Source organism: Rissa tridactyla, chromosome Z, assembly GCF_028500815.1.
Source record: "Rissa tridactyla isolate bRisTri1 chromosome Z, bRisTri1.patW.cur.20221130, whole genome shotgun sequence".
NCBI classification, from domain to species: Eukaryota; Metazoa; Chordata; class Aves; order Charadriiformes; family Laridae; genus Rissa; species Rissa tridactyla.
The window spans coordinates 46,749,480-46,767,679 of record NC_071497.1 but is presented as its reverse complement, the minus strand read 5'-3'; the positions used below and the strand labels follow the sequence as shown (position 1 = coordinate 46,767,679).

Here is an 18,200-nt window from a genome sequence, read left to right as displayed (position 1 = left end):
TCCCTGGCACCAAGGTCACACTGACAAACAGGCCTTTAGTTCCCTGGATCCTCCTTCTGGCCCTTCTTGTAGATGCGTGTCACATTTACTAACCTCCAGTCAACTGGGACCTCCCCGGAAAGGGAGGCAGTAGCAGGTATGGCAGGTGGTGGACCACTGCTGGAGTATCAGTTCTTGTCTGTCACACCTTCCTGCAGCTTTGATGGGGGGATGCGTGATCTACCCGGTTAGAGGATGGAGCTGAGTGGCTTCTGGTGATCTGTTGTGGACTGGTGCCTCCAGTAGCCACTCCAGATTTTCTACTTTGGGACAGGTACAGGAACGCTACAGGTTATCGTGTTTTCCAGCTCCCGCGTCCTCTGCTTTTTATGTTCACACTCAAGCTGACAGCGTCTGAAATCTCTGCTCATAAACCATTTCACACTTCTTGCACCCTAGCTAAACCAAGGAGTGTAACATTACAATGTTCTAAAGTTGTAATATTCCTGAGTTTATCATGCATACAATTAGAAATTTGAACTAGCTTTCAAATTCCAGACTATTGCTGAGACTTATTATAGATATGCTATCCTTGTCAGCAGGCACTATCATAGTTACTGGGGTGGGTGGTGGTGGTGGTGGCGATGGGACTACAGGCAAACAGTACTAAAAATAAATAATTTCACTTGCGTGAATAGCTTTCCTAAAAATCTTTGCTTTGAAGCCTTATGCACTTCAGAGTGCTTTTAATTTGTAAAAACAATGTGCCTATATTTTGTGTAACGGTAAATACTGAGAGTATTGGAAGGTAGTTTCAACAGCTGTAATTTTTTTTTTTTTAGTAATCATGCTGTTAGCTACTCTGATTATTGTATAAAATCATGAATTATTAAAGAATAGAGCAGATTCTTCAATTTCCAAATAAAATTAGTCTTATAAATATTAACAGAAAGTGTTCTGCTTTATGGCATATAAGCAAGTACTAAATAAAACCAAAGTCAGTAAAGACATTAAAGACATTTTAAAGTGCACTTGGGAATTCCATTTTTTTTTTTTCCTTAAAGGTGCAAAAACTTAAGCTCCACGTCAAACTTAGCTGCTGTTCTGTTTTGTTATGAACACCTAATCCTGCAGAAATTGTTTCTGTGTTGAGGATATTTATGTGGGGCAAAGGATAAGCTATGACACCAAGTGGTATGTTAGGTACAAATAACATTGGTACAACTCTGTATGGGAAAGGTGCGTTAATAGTAGTATTCTATTTTTCATAGTTGATATGGAATCGAAGTAAAGCTAGGCATCCATTGTTACTTATTTGATCTTTACTGGAACTCTTAAGCAGTTTAATGAATACAAATTATCTCTGTTCTGGTCAGAAATGATGTGGGAGACACCTGTTTTCTGGTACAAGGAATTCGCAGTCCAAACACACAAGTAACAAAGTTTGTCTTTTGATCGTGACATGTTAAAAATGACAATAGAGTTTTATAGAGATACATGTCAAAAACTACTGTAGAAAGGTACACCAGCACATCTCATCAGAATATGGTCCTGTGGTTTAACTATGAAAATACTGTTAGTATCTTCCCTGTAATCCCTTAAAGTACAGAAAAACTGGTAACTGTTTATTTTAAAAAAAAAAAAAAAAAGGGGGGGGGACGTCCCTTTTGAAACTGGCAGTGTCATTGTTATACAGAGATATTATTCTGCAAACTGTTTCTCATCTAGTTACCTAACAAAGCATGTTAATATAACTTTAAACAATAAACATGAATTTCAGGAGACCAGATAGTCACAGGATTCTGTATTTGTAAATCTTTGCTTCACACACTCACACAGATACAGTATGTGCTTGAATGTCAACTAGTCATATGCAGGAATTTGGGGTATTCTATTAAAAATAAGCCTGGTTGTGTTTTTCTCTTTCCATCTGCTGCTGAATCCAAGAGAAAAGAAAATTGAAAAGGGCTAAAAGCAGGAGTGCATGTAAATGCAGTTACTAACTGGGCAAATGGAAAAAGAATTACTAAGTATTGTTCCTCTTGTTCTTTATTTTGCTGTTAATGTCAACTGAGTAGGATGTATAGCAGTATGCACTCAGATAATGTCTTTTTGTCAATCAGCGGTCAATTCCCAGTATTTCTTCCTCCTGTTGCATTACAGTTTTTCATGTATATAAATATCGGAGATGGAGAAACTATCCATGCAAATCAAGCAGTATTTATTTATCCTGAAATTTGGGATAAAATTCACTAGTGAAATTGCTAAGACATGATACTCTAGAAACTGAAGTTAAGATTTATTCCCCAACTATTTAAAAAAGTGGAGGAAAAGTGAGCCAGATTTTATAAGAGCACTAGTGGTCTTCATTTGTTACTTAGGGATGACTTTTTTCTTAATGAAGCATATTTCAGAACTGGCCTATAAACTCAAAACTAGTTCTTCTCAGTTAACTTGGTGACCTTAGGGATCCTGTGACACCTGTCACATTTAAAACTACATTAATAAATGTAGTTTTACACAAACAGACAAGCCAAGTCACTGTAAAACTAGGGAATTTTGCCTTGCAGTAAGTAATTAGATTTTCTGTCTCAATAGGAAGAGTATTTTTTGAGCTATCAGTTGAAGTGCTAATAACCTACAAGTAGGCAAAGTATGCATGTATTATGATTTCTTGCTGGGGATATCTCTTCCAAATTCATCAAAGTGGAAAAATAAGTGTATTTTTCTCTCTGTAAATACAGCTATTACTAAGAGAAGAGATTAAATAATCTTTACTGTTTCCCTCTTCACCTCTTTCTTTTAAGGCATGTCTTACTGCAGATGAGGAAACCAAACCCTTTCCTGATGTTTGAAGATTGACTCAGTGTTGTTCCCTCTGTGGCAGAACACTTAATTTTTATAGTGTATCTTTGCATTAGAAAATTAGGAAAATGATTAGACATGTCGTAGGAGTATTGTCAGGATTATTTAGCTAATATCTCCACGCTATCTGGAGGACTAAGGTTTGTGAACACCATATTTTGTCTTGTGGTTAGAGTAGAAGTTAAGTCATGGGGTTTTTTTGCTTTCTCATTGTTTAAAATTTTTCAAGACATGAAGGACAAAATGCATTGCTGCTGTAAGACTTCAAAGTAAAATTAGAAACCAAACAACATAATTCAGCTTTTTGTATTATAAGATTTCCCTTCTGATAATTTTAAATGGAAATTGAGTCTTTTTTTTCCAAGGTTGCACTTCACCAGAATTTTTTTATTTAATTTGATTCAATACTGTTATGGTTTCTGGTTTGGTGTTTTCCTTTTTCAGATGTTCAGTAGCAATGGTTGGAAAAGATCCTGTTGCTGGAAAAGCAAAAGGCCTAGTTTGTTAGGGGTGCTTTCCACATTTATAGGGATTTCATGCAAGTGTTGAGGAATGTTCTAAACAGAAGTATGTAGTTACCCATTTTTCATTTGTAAGTTAACATTAGAATAATAAATATATTGATACCTCTATTGCAAAATATCTGTTACGGAAGCAATGACAATTAATCCAGTTGTAGTCATGCAGTTTTTTAAGAACAACAAATTAGTTTCAAGATGCTTTTACTAGTGAGAATTGAATGGCTTTTCAGAGTATGCATTTTTCCTTTATTATATTAGCAAAGAACACTATGGACTTTTCTAAGGAAGTCACATTTTAAAAATTGCATTAATGGCCTGACTAACAAAGAGGTCTGTAAAGACAAGGAAATTCAAAGCTGAAGACAAAGGGGGTCATATCTCATAAGCTTCAGGTCTGGGTATTGTTTTCATCACTGCTGTTTTGGCCAGTTGCTGCAAAAGTCTCAAGCTTTAAGGCATAAACACCTATCTGTTTTGTGCTGAAGCAGCTGTGACAGTGACCTTGGATGATCAAATTTATTCACTGGATTTTTCAAAACCTTTAGTAGTGGTGGTGGGTTGTTGGTTTTCTTGTCTTTTTCCTGCCTCAGAGGGTCCGTCTACACAGATTATTCTTTAACCTGTATCATTTCAGTGACTCGTTCTACAGCATGTCCTTACAAACAATAGCGTTGGTGCAACTTGAAGGAATATTGAACTGCAGCATAGGGCACAAATAATAGGTGGCATGGCATGGAAGTGGAGAATGTGGTAATCTTAGATGAAGGGCCTCTTTGTCAGAAATGGTAGTTTGAGGAAAATGTGCATAGAATTATAATGCAAATCTCTTGTATCTTTATATTTTATCACTCCTGTGGTATCAGTTGAAATTCCAAATTTCTCTTTACTTCTACTTTGGAAATCAGAAACAAGATTATAATTTTTAGGAGTGTTAGTTAACAATATGTTTGAAAAATTCTGTTGAAATCAAAGTGAATCCATGTATGCTTTGAGGGGTTGGTGATTTATTTTCTTGGCACAGATTCTTTCTAAACCAGACCCATCACTAGGCATTTGACATTAGTGCACTTGTTTCTAAGATAGTGACTAAGACTTGTGAGATAGTCCTTTATTTTGTGGGATTTTTATATATCTCCTTACACTGGAGAGTAATTATTGTTTTGGTGTGAAATTAGTCTTCTTTCTGTTATGTTAGTTACTATGTCCCTTTTCCAAAATGCTTGTAGGAGAGGAATTGTTTGCTTGCATCGTTATCCTTTTCGTTTTTGCATTTCATAAGCTTGTGAAACTATTTTTTTTTTTTTGAGTAGTGTTTTCCTTGATTCTTTTATGAAAATGACCTGCCAAATTGAGTTGTTTTGCACAGTTAGCAACGTGAATGCAGATTTCTCCGTCAGACAATACACATCTTGAGCTGACTGCATCTAAAATACAACTGAATTCCATGGCAGAAATACTTGCTTTGCTTTATTAGTCACTGGCTGAGATAGTTGAGTGTAACCATGCCTAAGATGATTCACAGAATGCTTTAATATCTGATTAGCTCAGAGAAAAGAAAATCTGATTCAGGGAGTTATTTTTCCATGTTCCGAAACAACGTATTTTGTGATGCCATTTCACTGGGTTTTTTATGTGGTATGAAAGCAAAATAGCGCTTAAGGCTGGAAGGGGATGAGTGACGCTCACCATCTGTAAGTTGTCAGACCAGCTAAAGCCAGCCTTGCAAGCAGTACTTGGTGACCAAGTGACAACATCGTGTTGACAGAATCTGTGTAGCTAGTGAAATAACACATACATAAATACAAACGGGACGAACAATTTAATGTCGAGTTAATGAACTGAACGTTTACTTGTCACTAGCAAATACAACACTTAATGGTGCTGTGTACTAACAAATAAGAATATTCTTGGTGAAATCTCCCAGTGCCATTTTGCTGGCAAGGTGCATTTCAGAGTGGTTGCATGAGTAAAGATTTAATTTCTCTCACTTTAACACAAGGACTGTATTTCTGCGAGTTAATGTCAATTTCTAGTGATCTCACATGGATGACACGAGGTGTTTTGCAGGGCTTCCTCACTTTTCTATGAATATAGCCCTTTAATACTGTGATTTGTTTGAGTGCTTTTTCATTAGATTAGGATTTCATTTTGGTACCTCTGTAGCAAAAACTTGCTGCTGCTTCTCAAAAGCAGTTCCATCTGAAATCATCAAAGCTATTTGCAAGCAACCCTCAACCCAGGAAAAGGCTTAGGCCTTTTTTTATTCTCATAGGATGCTGCATGTTCAGAAATAGCTCAATGTGCTGCACTCTGTAACTTTTCTGTGGCAAACCAGATTAATTTGTACAACTGCGTGCACAAAATGTTACTTACACGCTTAAAAATAATCATAATTTGCTATTTTAAGTATTAATGATGATACATATGTGAGAACCTTTCAGCTATATTCATCTGGAGATCCCACTGACTGAAGTAAAATTCCTGTCTTAATACAGACCAAAGAGTTTGACGCGAAGTAAGTTTTTGTCGAGTGCTGATGTTTGAGATTCTTCCTTGTTGTTCTGGTTAATTATTTCTTATCAGCATTTCCCTTAGAAACAAACAGGGGAGTAAAACAGGCTTGAACCTGGTCAAAAGATGTGCGTTTGCGTAAGGAGTGGCTGGTTTGGTTATCAAATTTCAAGGGGGAGGTAATCAGAACTGTGTATCAAACCAGCAGACAGTCAGAGGGGCAGATCATATTACAATATCCTGAAGACACTTTGTGGACTGGACAATCCTGCCTCTGAGTAGGACCGTGAACAGGGTGTCTGGAGGACGAGGGCTAGAGTTCATATGCTGTGTGCTGTTTGTAAGAATGTGTACTGCAGTTAATCCATTGGATGTGCAGGTGTTTCAGTTTCATAATGAGCCGGAATAACAGAATAGCTACTTGTTTTTATGGTGTTTTTCAGCAATCCTAAAACAAAGGCATAAATAGTCAGAGAGATTTTTAGTCCATTGTATAGTATAAATGGTACGGGCTTAAGTGACAGTGGTGAATTGATGCAGTCAGATAATTGACGTATGAAGACGTAAGAGGTCCCTGTGGAAGAAGCAGCGGCACATTATACCACACCCTTCCATGAAGCTACATCCGATCCTAGATGTAGGTTATGTAATTAGCGCAGTTAAATCATAATTTGTCTAATGTAATATAATTCTAAAAGCAGTAAAGAATAGGTTGAAGGCAGAACTGTCAGCACTTATGTTTGTAACTGTAAAATAAAAGTGGCAATGCTTTTTCCAAGCCTGAATAGCTGCTCTAATCTGGCTTTGCGTAAACAGTGTTGCTGACTGTACTACTAAGGTAAGTATTTTTATAGAGGATTAATTGGTTTTTTTGTTTTTTCTTCAGCCTACCCAGAATCTACTTTCAGTATTTGGCAGCAAACATCCACTGATTACATATTTTTAATGAATACGTTATATAGAAATTTCTTTTTGAGAAAGTCTGAGTAAAGGGTAGCAAAGTAGCAGGTGTAAAGAAAATTCTAGAACTTACTTAGCACCAAGTGTCTGTGCCTTTGTACCTTTTAGCTGTGCTATTTTTGCAAGTCATGATGATCATAAACCAGGAAGTTACTAGCCACCAATGTCACCACACAATGCGCAATAACATTTTGTTATCTTATTGTATGGTAATTTAAAATACACTTTTTTGTTGTATCCTGAAACTCTCTGTGAGTTCTGTCATCATAAGATGCTGTGGAGTACTGAGGGCCATATGTTAGCAGCCTTTTTCTTGTTCCATTTGAACTAACCCACCTCTGTGCAGGATTACTCTGAGCAAGATCAAACCTACCGTGTCTTCCAAACTTCTCCTTGGCATCTGGAAATCAGAATGAGCCTATGCCGTTCTCCACTTAGACTACAGTGTGTTATGCTTTGTTTCTTCACTTTAAATGCTTGCAACGGTGCTAAAATTAAAACACTGTGTTCCTCGTGGAAGATAAATGCCAGAGGTTGAAAAGAATTCAGATGTATTGTACATTTGGCTTCTATTTAGTATAATGAGTACGTAAGGAATATAGATGGAGCAGAACAGAGTTTTACTACCTCTTTGCCTATATACTTGGACACTGGAGTTAAAATTATCTCTGGGGATGTGTTAAGTAGTAGACTCCATTTTCTTCCTCATACAATTTTGCAGATCACTAGACTTTTCCCGGTGGTTGCCAACAAATCTCAATTTGGATTTGCAAAATGTGTCTTAGAGTTCATAAACCATCTCAGTGTTTTCTGTAAAAAATATTTATACTTTGATAGTCTTCATCAAAATGACGTACCTGGAGTACTGCTCTTTATTTGTCGTCTCTGCAAAATCATGTTTTGTTCTTGTTCGCGTAAAAAGATGTACTGTTGCCTCTTGATTCTGTGCCAAAAATTACACCATTATCTTAGGGCATTGTGTGCCAAAACATATCATGAATCACTGCTGAGCTGCATGAGGTAAAGGAGAGGTGAGCGGCACAGCATATCCTTCCTGGTTGCTACCGGTTCTGCTGTTACATGAGAGGTGAGATATTGAACACAGTTGCTGTCTGCTAACAGTTTGGTTGTATTACTAGATGTGATCACAGCTTGTTTTAGTTCATGGTTGCATATTGACTTGAACTGTATTTCCTTTTAATGGCAGCATGCCAGACTTCGTAATGATGTAACTGACTAGAAACTTATGACAGTACCTGTCATGGAAGGACAAAAGAAAGGGAACTCACCTACTGACAGACAAAAATGGTTGGTAGAGCCAGAAGAGAAGGCTGGTTGGTTAAGTCATCTTTCAGAAGTAAAACTGCCTTTGCAGTTTAGATCGACTCTATTTAGCTTAATAGAGAGAGATGCATGAGTTTTGTACCCAGATCCCATCAGCTGTTAATGAGACAGTGGGAGCAAATGCTTTTTTTGAAATTTTGAAAGTTCTCCAAGAGTGCTTTCTCAGTTATAAACAGGAGGTGGAGGGGAGGTAGTCTAGGCAAAAATGCTCAGTAAAGTCTGGAACATGCATTAGAGGTGACTTCAAAAATGCCTGTAGTTCATAAGTATGTGGTGGAACTATTAATTGATTGTTTGCTATAAATAAAAAAAGGTGCTGACTGGATGTATCTTCCTTGACTACAAAATAACATCAGGTTACATTTCAGCTATACATCTTTCTTTCCCACTTGCAACAACAGCATTGAGCTTATTAGATAACTAGCACTTTGATTTATGTGGGGTAGTTAAAAGATTTTTGTTTAATTATAATTTCACACATTTTCCTAATAAGAGAAACATGTACTTTGAAGGCCTGTTTTTACTTAGGTTTTCAGAATGCTGCTGTGTAATTCATATTGTAGGTAGCCTTTTTTTTGTTTCAGTACAGCCATTTCTTCTTTGTTCATAGGTTCTAGAAAGTTTTAAGATCATGGATTACAGTCTGCTACTGGGAATCCACATACTGAACAGTAACATGAAGGAAAAAGAGGGAGAGTGTTCCCAGAGCGCATCAGACGCCAAACGTCCTGGAGGGCAGAAAGTTCTCTATTCTACAGCCATGGAGTCCATACAGGGCCCTAGGAAGTCAGGGGACTCCATCAGCACGGAAACAACAAACACGTAAGTGTCGTAACCTGCTCTTAAGGTTACTATTAAAACTTGCACATTCTCTTTCTCCACTCTTTACCACTTGGTATTAAGAAGCAAAACATTCGATAGTACACTGCATTTCAGGAATTGAAAGCTTAAGCATTTATTTTTTTCCCCCAAAAGCTGGACCATCAAGATTTGCTGCAGAGCAAGAAACTAAAATGTTGATTAGTAAATTGATCATCTTTAAATACAAGATAGAAAATTTTGTTAGCTCAGAGTGACTTATGTATGCACAAGTGCATTCATTTATAAAAGTGATGTTATGAGACAGCTATTACAGGAGCCGTAGGTATAATCTAATTTTAACTGGAAGCAGCCTGATGAGCCACAAGCAAAAACTATTTATTAACATTGGATATCCCTACAGTGGTTATTTTCATCTCAAAATAGTATACTCAATACACAGAACTGTATCATCAATCACTGAAATGCAGTCATATCCATGTACGATATTTTCTGAGATTAAGAACTGCTGCTTTCCTCTGATTTTTCTATCTAGCAAAAACTGCAATAGAAATTTAAGTATATAGGCAACAGTTATTCTGTTGTTTCCTTTGAAATATGTTCAGTGTTAGTGAGAGCATTATGTTTACTGCTCTCATTTTGTATGATCAGTCCTTCATTACAATGAGGATTTCATTTCAAATGAAGGATTTACTCTTCTGATTCCCAAGGGAGATGTCTAGGTAAATACAACCGATGATATAGGATCATGAGCTTAAACCTACAGCAAGCACATGGGAGAATTATGGTATTTAGCATTCAGAGAGATTTTCCAGATGCTCAGCATTCTAGAACATAAAGTAGAGCTGAATTTCACTCAGTTTTTACAGCATTACCCACATTCACATAGAAGATGGTGGATGCTCTTGTATGGTGTCAGAGGTCTTGCACTGGCAATCTGGGGGTGTGTTGGGTTTTGGATTTGGTTTGGTTTGGTTTTTTAACTAAAAGCCAAAGCCTCATATAGGTCATCCGAGAAAGTCCCTGTTGTTATTATGTATGGAAACCCACCCTGGGCTCCTACATCACTTGAGCTAATGGAGTGTTGCCTTGATCCTGAGCAGCGTAGTAGCACTGCTGAGAGCCTGCTGCAGCAGTTGAGTTCTTCCTTGGCCCCTTGCACTATTGTCTCTCTCGTATTGACAGAACAGGTACCTCAGTGAGGTGGATGAAAATCAGCCTAGGTCTTACAAAAAAGACCCCTAGGTCAGTCTTCTGCTGTGTTTCATTTCAGTTTCTGGTTCTAAAAACAATGGACCCTTTTTTTATGTGGTAGAGTGGGAAGAGAGGGTCTTAGGATGAGCGTTTTGTTCTTTAAGGTCACGCCCGAGTAAGTACTCTAAACCAAGTGGACATCCAGGCAGTCAGGCGTCTTCGCTTGATGCTGCTACTTTTTCTGTCACTAATTGTCTGTAGAGGAATTTTGGAAAAGCACATACATAATCTTTAGTGAAAAGTACACAAAACAACCTTTTCAGACCTAGAGTAATGTGCAGGCTCTCTACAGTTCAATTACATATTAATTACATAAGGTGACAAAATTCTCCTTTAGCTAGGCAAAATTATTTATTTTCCTTAGTAATAAACTATTGTATACTTTTTTCCTATTTTCAGATCATCTAAATATTTCTAATTCTATCTAAAAGTTATCCTAAAACACTCTTTGTTTTTAATAGATATTTACCACTGGATCCCAAATAACTTTAGGTTTGCTATTTAAAATCAGTTGTGTGCTAAGTAACCCACATTTGACTGACTTTGCACTGTAGCATCTGTCTTTAATATGTGCATTTCTTTGGGTTTGTAAGTGGGTACAGTTCACCTGCTAACTGATGATCAGAGATGTCTTAAAAGATACTCTAACTACTTTTTCATTTTTTCTCTCAGGATGGGAGGTATTCCAGCTAAAAGCCATAAAGGAGAAAAGCTACTTTTATTTATGGGTATTATTGATATTCTCCAGTCTTACAGGTAAGTTGAATTTCAAGTTTTTATTGAATAAACTATTCTGAAATTACTTACAAATATGGAATTTTTATAAAGCAGTTCTTATTTTGTTTGTATATGCTTAGGTTAATGAAGAAGCTGGAACATTCTTGGAAAGCTCTTGTTTATGATGGAGTAAGTAGATTTTATTTTATTTTTTCAAACTGATGATATTTTAGCTAATGGAACTTCAACTGATGTTGGCCAGGAAAGATATAGCTCTGGTATATTTGTAGTCTACCATCACCACATGGTTTGAACTGTTGCTGAAATCTTTTAGGTCCATTTGCCACCAAATACATGCTCTGATTCTATTTGTTGATCTTTCAAAAGGCAACTAAAATGATCAGCTTGTCCTTATAACTTACACAAGACAATGGCCACTTAGCAGGACATTGATGAATATGAAAAAAACATTTTGAATGCCAGGAAGATTTTGCAGAATATGGCTGTATAATTCATAAGTCATAATTTCATAAATAAAATACTTAAAGTTCTTGAAGAATTAACCTTTAAAAAGGGAAAACTTGTTAGGGTTGACTTGTTTTGAGCGTGCCTGAAATGTATGATATAGTTTACCTGAAGTGTCCAGCTTCTTTCTTGACAATTTACTTGTGATTTACAAATGGAAAATGTGACTAAGACCTTTTTCAATCTTATAGGATACTGTTTCAGTTCACCGACCAAGTTTTTATGCAGATAGATTTTTAAAGTTTATGAGTACAAGAGTTTTCAAGAAAGTTCAAGGTAAGAAAGTTATCACTTTTAGATATTTTTAATAATCATTACTTTATAACACTCCTGTCTTGGCAATAAAAGAATCCTTTATTCAACTTCTTGTAGCACTTACATTGACAGAAGTTGAGTTTCTTCACTGGAGCTAATAAGGGTGTGCTCTAATAGTAAATTACAGAGAATTATTTGCTGTGTATTTTTTTGTCACATTAGGGGCATCTGAAGGCAAAACAAGTTCCCTTATATTGGATTGATATACAGATAAATTTCATGATCTAATGATGTGTCCAGTCCTGCATCTGTTATTCATAGGAATACCCCTATTGACTTTTATTTATTTAATTTGCAATTTAAAGATTGTTTACATACCACCTCAAGCATGTTTGAAAAGATAGGCATTCTTCTCTTTGATATGGATTTCTTCTGAGCTTTATCAAGGAAAACAATCAGAAGCTGGATATTAGTTGGATTTAAGGTCTTTTATCACTATCTCCCGTTTCTAGTTTTCCCCTCCATTTCTCCTTCTTCAATTTTTTAATTCATTGTCAAGGGTAAGACGCATTATTTAGCAACTTACAGGGTGTGGTGGGTTGACCTTGACTGGATGCCAGGTGCCAACCAAAGCTGCTCTATCACTCCCCTCCTCAACTGGGCAGAGGGAGAAAAATATAACAAAAGGCTCATGGGTTGAGATAAGGACAGAGATCACTCTGCAAGTACAAGTCAAGGGCAAAACAGATTCGACTTGGGGAAAGTTAATTTAATTTACTATGATTCAAATAAGAGTAGATAATGAGAAATTAAACCAAATCTTGAAACACCTTACCCCCAACCCTCCCTTCTTTCTGGGCTCGACTTCACTGGTGAATTCCCTACCTCCTCCTAAGCAGTGCACAGGGAGGGGAAACGGGGGTAGTGGTCAGCTCATCACACATTGTCTCTGCCACTCCTTCCTCTTCACACTCTTCCTCTGCTCCAACAAGGGGTCCCTCTGAGGGGGGACAGTCCTGTATGAACTTCTCCAACATGGGTCCTTCCCACAGGGTGCAGTCCTTCGCGAACTTTCTGCAGGGTGCAGTCCCTCAGGAACAGACTGCTCCAGTGTGGGTTCCTCATGGGGTCACAAGTCCTGCCAGCAAACCTGCTCCAGTGTGGGCACCTCTCTCCACAGGATGGCACATCCTGCCAGGAGCCTGCTCCAGTGCCAGTTTCCCATGGGGTCACAGCCTCCTTTGGGCATCCACCTCCTCCACTGTGGGTTCCTCCACGGGCTGCAGGTGGATATCTGCGCCACCATGCACATCCATGGGCTGCAAGGGGACAACCTGCCTCACCATCGTCTTTACCACGGCCTTGTTTCTCTGCTTTGGTCTAAAGATAGTATCATTTTTCTGAAGACCAGTATCCAACTGTTTTTTGAAAGAATCCAATTATTTGGAGTGAGCTTGTGAAACTCTGACCCTGACCATGAAAACCAAAGTTAGAGACATGGCAGATGATAACAACATACGCCATTAGTCTAAAAGAGCAAGAAAGAAGAGGGAAAACTGGTAACTAAAAGCAACATGAAATCAGAAGTGTAGGTTAAAAGTACTTTGTGAAATTACTAAATAAGAAGAAAAAGAGTAGGATACACTGATGAAAGAAGAAAGCTGAGTGGCTGAACTGAAAAAAATAAAAAGAAATGAGATATTTGAAGTAGAGCAAAGGAGTCTTTAGAAGAAAAAGAGAGAATTTGAATTAACCCTAATTAGTGATTCCCTATAAGCCTGGCATGTTGTGACAGCTATTCAGGAAAATAAGACCTTTGGAGAGTCTTAAAATATTAATGAATTTATGGATAATTCCTCTATAAGTTGGTCAGGCTACTGAAAGGAAATTCAGTCTGAAGCATCACAAGTACAGAGAAGGATGGTGACAACCGCTGAGATACATTCAGTGTGTGTGCAGTGAGGAAGGCTTCAGGGAAGACCTGATGAATATACCAGCAAGGGCAAAGATGAGTGCTTGGGGTTCACTGTGGCCCAGGCTGCTCCTTGGGGAAATGCCGTTCTGATATCTGAGCAATGAGGGGTTTTTTCAACAACTATGGCAAGTGGTATAAAACATTATTGTAAGACCTACAGATCAGTTGGTTTAAATAGTATGCATCCATACGAATTTACTGCTTTACTGCCAAATCATTTTTTAAATCGGTGGAGATGCTGAAATTGCACTTTTTTTTTTTTTTTTTCAGTTAGAGAAGGGATGTTTCTGCTTAGTCTCTAGGAAGCAGCGTTTTGTGAGTTTCATGGGGTTTTTTTTATAAAGCAGGGTTCTTGTCAAATAAATATCAATTGATTGGCCAGAAATATGTCTCTTATAGAGGAATTTAGACTCTAAAATGCATCCTAGTTAGCAGTTTGATAATCCTACTCGTGGAACTGTATTTGGTTTGGAGTTGAACGTCAAAATGTGGAATGGACACTTGGCTCAAATATTACAGAAAGAGTATTGAGCATATGTCACTCTATCAAACTGATAGAAGGTGTTTTTTAAATACCTTTTTCACCAGTGTTATGCTGGTCTCTTAACTTTGTCATTAATTGTCTGGAGTGGATACGTGGATAGAGGTAGAACAAAATACAAATGAAGGATAGAACTAAATGAGATTTAAGTGAACAAGAATGACTACAAATACTAGCACAAATTAACAATTTAAGGTGTAAATGTTAAATCCTTCAGAAAAGAATAATTAATATCAAAATAAAAGAATCTGATGTTATACAAAAAAATATGAAGCAAAATTCAGCTGAAAGGAGGAAGGAACCTCCTGAGATTCAGATCTCTTAACCCTAGAATAATTTTGCCAGAGAACTGGTGGGAGCTCTGTTGTCTGAGACGATACTCAAACTCCTCAGTACTGATAGAGAGTAAGGAGTAGTCAACTTGATGCTTCTGTGTGTTGGAAAAAATAAATGTCTCATGCAGCCATATAGGTTTCCTGAACATTTGAGTCTTTTTTTTTTTTTTCTGACTGCTAGATTTATGTCAGCACAAGACACAACCCATTCTGTATTTGAAATCTAGAATGTACTATTAAGGACATCATGCTTAATTCTCTCTATATACTTAATTTGACTGTCTTATTTTTGCAGGCTGTTAACCTGTCTTAATATCCCACTCTTATTGATCTGCTCTGCATACAAGGCTGTTAATCTCCTTTTATATGGATTAATGGTTAAAATGCATTATCATTCTTTCATAAAATAAAAAATTGGGAGTGTTTTGCCTTCAGGAACATTTTTGCTAAACTTTGAGTTAGACATTTCAGTTTAAATTCTTAAGCCCTGTTTTGAATATGTGTTTTTTTCCTCTAGTGCACAGAACAAGCTTCCATACATAACAATAAAAACATAATAAGCAGATTCAGCCTTGGGCAGAGGCTAGCTCAGCAGCTATCTACAGTGTTATCTTTTAACAATATCCTGGAGTTATGCATCTGATTCTTTTCTTCAGTCTTTAGCCAAGTGGCTTTGATGCTTTTAATTTCATAGTAGAGCACAATATGAACTATTGCAGTGCATCTGAAGTAACCTTGCCGCCAATGCATGGAGGTCAGCAGCTGGCAACTGAAGCTAAATGAAAGGGCTGGCATCCTTCTGGAGAAGAACTAAAAATGAGGGTCGTGGTTCAGTAGTAGCGTCAATGGTCAAATCCTAGAGTTTCACACAAAATGCCATTGTAGTAGGCAGGCCCTGGTAAGAATTATAAAGGGGATGCTCATATAAGCATCCTGAGCGTACAAGCCATCAACATCTTGGAAGTGTTTATTTTACCCAAAGATGATGTTTGACACGTGTCACTGAAGTGGGAATTTTGCAGTAGCACATACATCTACTATAGCAGTAGTTCACAGCTCAGGGAAGTTATCATAACCTCTCAGAATACTCCAGATGTCTTTTTAGTTTTCCTGTCATCTGTTTTTTTCTGTATCATTCTGTCTCTGATTACACAGGTTGATACTCCCATAGATTTGTAACTTAGTGATGTCAATGTGGTTAACTGACTAGATTTTTTTTTTGTCCTATGAGCTGATAGAAACCCCGGAAAAAGACAAAAGTACTTCACTCATAGATGAAATAGCAATGCCTTTTGCTCTAGTTTTAATATAATATTTGATAAGTGGGTTTCTGTCTGGATGTGTTCTTTGTCTGTATTCAGAAACTCTAGCTTTATAGATGGCTTGCTCTTCTATGTGCTGTTAAAGATGTGCAGGGAGATAAGACGGCATCACTCAACACCTATGTTCATTTGGTAATGCAGCTTTGAAGTCTTCACCTTCAAAGAAACGGTGCAATTCCATCACAGCCCTAAAGGCAGCATCACAAGAAATAGTGTGTGCGGTTAGCCAGGAGTGGAAGGATGAAAAGCGTGGCATTCTGGCTGAAGGACAAAGCTATGCCAGCCTTGATGAGGAAGGTAATGTCTTTCATATCAACAGCCTAAACAGTGTTTCTAAAGTAATTTAGTATAAGCTCTAGAAGCCCTATAACTAGAAAGCTTCCAATCTGGCTGAGCTTTCAAAACTTCAGAGTCAGATTACTCTCACGGAGAAAGTTGTTAGTCATAATTGGTAGAATGGACCTTCAGGAGCAAGAGGAAGTCAGAATCAAGGTTATAGTGTGATACTAATCTTTTGGATTTCAGAGAATCCTAAAAAAATTTATCCAGCCCAAGTGGCAAATTAAGGCCAGAGCCAGTGCTATTCTTTCACTGACTTTTAAACAAACACATCACATGAAGTGTTTTGAAGCTCAGTTCTTTGTTCCCAGAGTCTTTTTGAAGAGATACAGACTTTGCCTCTCTCATCTGCAGCCAGGCTCAAAGGATAACCAGCCACCTAATCCCATCTGAAAACCAGGCCCTGGTAGTGTGAGACCAGTCCCAGAATTTAGAAGAATTCATCAGATATTCATAACACTGTTTCATATTCGACCTTGGCATTGCTCTGCATTCTGCTGAATGTATTGGCTAGCAGCTGAAATTCACCCTGTAACGCAGCAGAGTGTGGGTATGGGCACATGAATAGTACAATCTCATCAATTCAAACATACTAAGAAGGTTCAAGAAGCTGTTGAGAGCACTAAGTGACTCCATACACTTGCATAAAGATCCTTGGATTCGATTTGAAATTAAGTTTGTTAATGTTCTTTGTTTTTGTGCATGCAGTACTAGCTTCACGCCACCGGCCGGATCTAGTGCCAAGCACTCCATCTCTGTTTGAAGCGGCTTCCTTGGCAACCACAATTTCTTCTTCTTCCTTGAATGTAGATGAGCATTACCAACGTGAACAACCTATGCTCTATTCTAGCAGGTAAAGGCAGTACATGTGGTAGAGGGTTCCCCACCATTTTGATAAAAGTCTGACAATGTGTGCAATGGAAGGAGGCTCTGTGAAAGAAGAAGCAGAAGGGGCAAGCATCTCTGTAGCTCAGTCTTGAATCTCTCCAGTGAAGGAGGGGTGCCATAAGCCCACAGGATTTGTTATTTATTTATTTGTTATTATATGTATTGTGATTGGGGTCACAAAATAGAAAGCATGAACACAGCAAAAATGTTATACTATGCTTTGAGTTTTTTGTCATGTTCCAAAACTAAACTGGGCATTAAAAACTTGCTTAGGCCTTAGTTTGTGCCATAAACCAACCTGCATTAACATCAGGGTAGGAAACACTTGTAACTTGGCTGTAGCCTAAAACAGCTGCGGAAAACTGATGTGCTCAGAAAAGGAACCTACTTTTCAAATTGATCTTTATTCTGAATGTACAGTGCTGAATGGTCTGTTTTAAGTTCTTTAAAAATTACCATTTTCTGAAGTGAATTTCTATGAAACTTCACCTGTGGGCGTGATTAGAGCCTGTCTGATTTTAACCCAGGAAGGATAAAAACAGGAACGTGTCAAGAAAAGTTGTGCAGATGCTTGTGAGCTAGATTGAGTGTGATTTGAATTGTGTTTGAATATCCTTTAGTCGTGACTGCCCAGTACCATGCTTATGCCAGTATGTCTTGTTGGGACATCATCTGTGTGTCTGTCTGTACTCTATCTTGTACACCTGAAGGGTGTTGTTTTGTGTCTCCTTGCCTGCTTGCGGATCTCTTCACCGTGTGCCGTACTGCAGAACAGCCATGTCTTTGTCTGTTTTTGTCAAGAAGGGTAACCACTGTGAACTCAAGTATATTGAATTTTGTTTAGAATAATTTGGAATCCTGGACCACACGGTGTCTATATAAATTTGATAAGCTTGCTCATGTGCTGAGATGAAGTTCTTTACTTTAAACTGCATGTTGTCCAAAAAGATTAAGTCATTTTAAAAGCAATTTACCTATATTAATTTACCTATTAAAATTTGACCAACTGCATTTTCATCAGAAGTAAAATGACTTGCAGAGTTACTTGAT

At 37.6% G+C, this 18,200-nt stretch overlaps 1 protein-coding gene across 9 annotated transcripts in view; it reads left to right on the top strand.

The window, feature by feature from the left end:
* Positions 1 to 18,200, top strand: part of PIP5K1B (phosphatidylinositol-4-phosphate 5-kinase type 1 beta) — a 114,492-nt gene that overhangs the window by 77,422 nt on the left and 18,870 nt on the right. For 8 of the 9 annotated variants that reach the window (XM_054185717.1, XM_054185726.1, XM_054185721.1 and 5 more), the window contains 6 exons: positions 8,791 to 9,002; positions 10,926 to 11,009; positions 11,111 to 11,159; positions 11,687 to 11,771; positions 16,065 to 16,220; positions 16,971 to 17,115. In XM_054185717.1, the coding sequence (XP_054041692.1) occupies positions 8,791 to 9,002; positions 10,926 to 11,009; positions 11,111 to 11,159; positions 11,687 to 11,771; positions 16,065 to 16,220; positions 16,971 to 17,115 (731 nt within the window). The remainder of the gene's footprint in view (positions 1 to 8,790; positions 9,003 to 10,925; positions 11,010 to 11,110; positions 11,160 to 11,686; positions 11,772 to 16,064; positions 16,221 to 16,970; positions 17,116 to 18,200) is intronic. The other variant, XM_054185725.1, reaches the window with a different exon arrangement.